The sequence below is a fragment of the Ruditapes philippinarum genome, unplaced genomic scaffold (genome assembly GCF_026571515.1).
Source record: "Ruditapes philippinarum isolate M1 unplaced genomic scaffold, ASM2657151v2 ctg28442_1_1_1_1, whole genome shotgun sequence".
Taxonomy (NCBI): domain Eukaryota; kingdom Metazoa; phylum Mollusca; class Bivalvia; order Venerida; family Veneridae; genus Ruditapes; species Ruditapes philippinarum.
In genome coordinates, this window is record NW_026854377.1 from 1 (window position 1) to 2,982 (window position 2,982).

The 2,982-nt window shown below is 31.2% G+C and overlaps 1 protein-coding gene across 1 annotated transcript; it reads left to right on the forward strand.

The window, feature by feature from the left end:
• Positions 1 to 448: 448 nt before the first annotated feature.
• On the forward strand, positions 449 to 2,153 carry LOC132739999 (beta-1,3-galactosyltransferase 5-like). The gene has a single exon (XM_060727850.1). The coding sequence runs from the start codon at positions 486 to 488 to the stop codon at positions 1,680 to 1,682; it is 1,197 nt and encodes a 398-aa protein (XP_060583833.1). The 5' UTR covers positions 449 to 485; the 3' UTR covers positions 1,683 to 2,153.
• Positions 2,154 to 2,982: the final 829 nt, after the last annotated feature.

Genomic DNA, 2,982 nt, shown 5'->3' on the forward strand with positions numbered 1-2,982 from the left:
GGAAAAGGTGTTTTAAAAGGTATCGCACTCTAAACAATGAGGTCGTGAACCTAGCCATACAAGGGTCACATCCATGTGTCAAATACATGTCAAATACTGGTTAATTCAATGAAGCGTCTTTAAATATGCTTTAAGAGATGTTTACATATGCTTAAAGCTTATATTAACCGGGCTTCAACTTTAAGAAGTTGGTATAAAAGTAGATTTTTCTGTGAAGTTATTCAGGATATGATTTTTATAAAAAAAAATCTCAATTAGTTAGCTTTTTCGAAACATTAGTTAAGACAAAGAAGAAAACTTAAATGCGGATTTAAAATAACTTTGTTGTTTACATCATAACAAAATATGTAAATAATTTATGCAACCTATTTTTCTTTTTACTACAAACAGAATATGTGAACTGAATATTCTGGTAATTATGTGCATAGCAATTATGTAATCTGTATATTTAAATTCTCTACAGAGTTACCACATTATAGACGAAGATGGCGAGAAATATGCTAAAGCTGTACCTGAAATTTGGAGGAGGACTCATCCAGTCTGTTTGTGTATGTCTAATGTTATTTGTCATAATATTAACTGTAAATGACACTACAAGATTAGCGAGACTTGCTGCGGAGGTACATAACCTCCCCTGTTGTAAACGTAATGACATACGTAGGTCGTATATTTTAAGTAAAAACAATTCCGGCTTCAATCATGTAAGCGCCGAACAAACACGAAGTAACCAAACCCTAAGTACCAAAAATACTTCAAATTCTTTTAACGAAACACACGCACGAAAAGATAAATATTTGGACTGGATTCCATATCCACAACAAAAGCTTGTTCCACTATCAGACAATCCTTATGTGATTTCAAACAGTGATATTTGCAGAAAAATCAATCATGTAGACGTTATTGTTCTAATACATTCAGCTACTGAAAATTTTAAAAGGAGACAAGGCATAAGAAATACATGGGGAAACGTCACTGCACTAAAACATAAGAATTTGAAAATTGTTTTTATATTAGGTTTGACTGAAAACAAGATACAAATGGCAATAGAACGTGAAAATGACAAATATAGAGATATAATACAAGGAAGATTTATCGATACCTATCAGAATTTGACGCATAAGGCTGTGCTTGGATTACGCTGGGTGAGAGACTTTTGCTTAGGTGAAAGCCGGGTTTTAAAAGTGGACGACGATGTGTTTATAAACACTTTTAAACTGTTTTCCAGCTTTCACAAGACATTTGATAACATAGAAAATATCATATATTGTGAGCGACAAGGTGCAAACACTAGTGTCATTCAAAGGAACGAAGACAGTAAGTGGAAAGTTAATGAGAAAGAATTAGAGCACTTTAGTTATTTTCCTTTGAACTATTGTCACGGTTTCTTCATTTCCATGACAACAAAGATGGCTTCAGAATTATATGAAGCTGCTCGTGATATGCCATTCTTCTGGATAGATGATTTCTTTGTGTATGGATTGTTAACTGATAAAATCGGTGTTAATAGAAACCTCTATGATATGCATGATTTATTGTCACTGCACACGTATAATTCTTTAGACTGCTTTGGGTCAGAAACCACGCGATGCAATCTTCTTGTTGGTAATGCTCCGAGTTTAGAATTTATGCAGTTGATGTGGAAGAAAATGTTGAATCAAAATGATGTTGTACCTGCTGTTTGAAAAACTTATTTTCGAACGTGCGTTTATTTTTATTCTAACTTCGAAATGTGATCAGCTATTTAGCCCAATGCAAAGTGTTATAAAGTCTTAGAAAATGCACAACAAAGAAGAAGAAGAAGAAGATGGTAATCAAGAAGGAGAAGAAATGAACATCGAGACGTAACAAGAAAAGAGTAGTCTCAGAACATATGAAGAAGAAAAAAGACATTTGAGTATACATGCAATTAACAAAATTGTTTTAGCAAAATCGTTGTTTATTTTTCAAATGAAAATATTGTTGATGCTTGAAAATTAAAATATACATGTATATAATTAAAGAGAAATTATCGATTTTATATCACCTCTTAATGTTTAGAAATATAGTATCAATGGTCAATCGTCGGCATTTATATCATAAAATATGACCGTATCTACTTCCTGATTCATAGTGTGAATGTCATTTGAATAAGAAATAGAAGTAAAGAATACAGTAAAAAAAGGGCCTGAAGGTGCAAAAAAAAAACACAATAGAACCGACTGAACCAAAAAAAAATAAATAAAACAATTAACAATTCAATAGCCAAACACTAAACTTGGGATCCGTCACAAATTATAAGCTATATATAAAGATTGATCATCATTGATATTGTTCAATTCTATGCTGATATTTCGTATTAGTAATAGTACAGTTAGAATTAAAGCGTGATCGCATGCCATTGTGAATACTACATTGTTTTGGAGAAATAAGAATACATCATTTTCAATGATATGTTATTGTATTTATTTCTAAATAACAGTAAAATGCATACAAATTTGAATGTTAACTCTTTTATTATTTAATAAAAATTTAAAGAATAAGGAAAGTGAAACACACGAAACAAAGTGGGTCAGGTTTCTATAATTTTTTTTAAGACCTACGTTTCGGCTATTCAATAGCTAGCCTTCATCAGGGTACAGATATATAGATCGGAATTTGGATAGTTCCATGTAGATGTAGGCCTAGTTATCAACCTTTTATGTCGTTTTATAACTTTGCGGTATTTATTCTCAGTGTGAATAAGGTAAAAGGCAAACATATCCCGAAATTGTTTTTCTTGACGAAAATGGCGGACATTCCGTAGTATTTTCAAAACAAACGTAAAGATTTATGATTTTAAGCGGATTTAATCTTTTTATGTTATGAATTTAAAGAAAATTAAGGTTGTTGCACAACTATCTGTTAGACATATTTGTTTAAATGTAATATGAAATTGCAATTTGTCGCAATTAAACTTTTTAAAAATGTTTCAAGATTGAACATGTACAAAATTTGTCAAAAAGG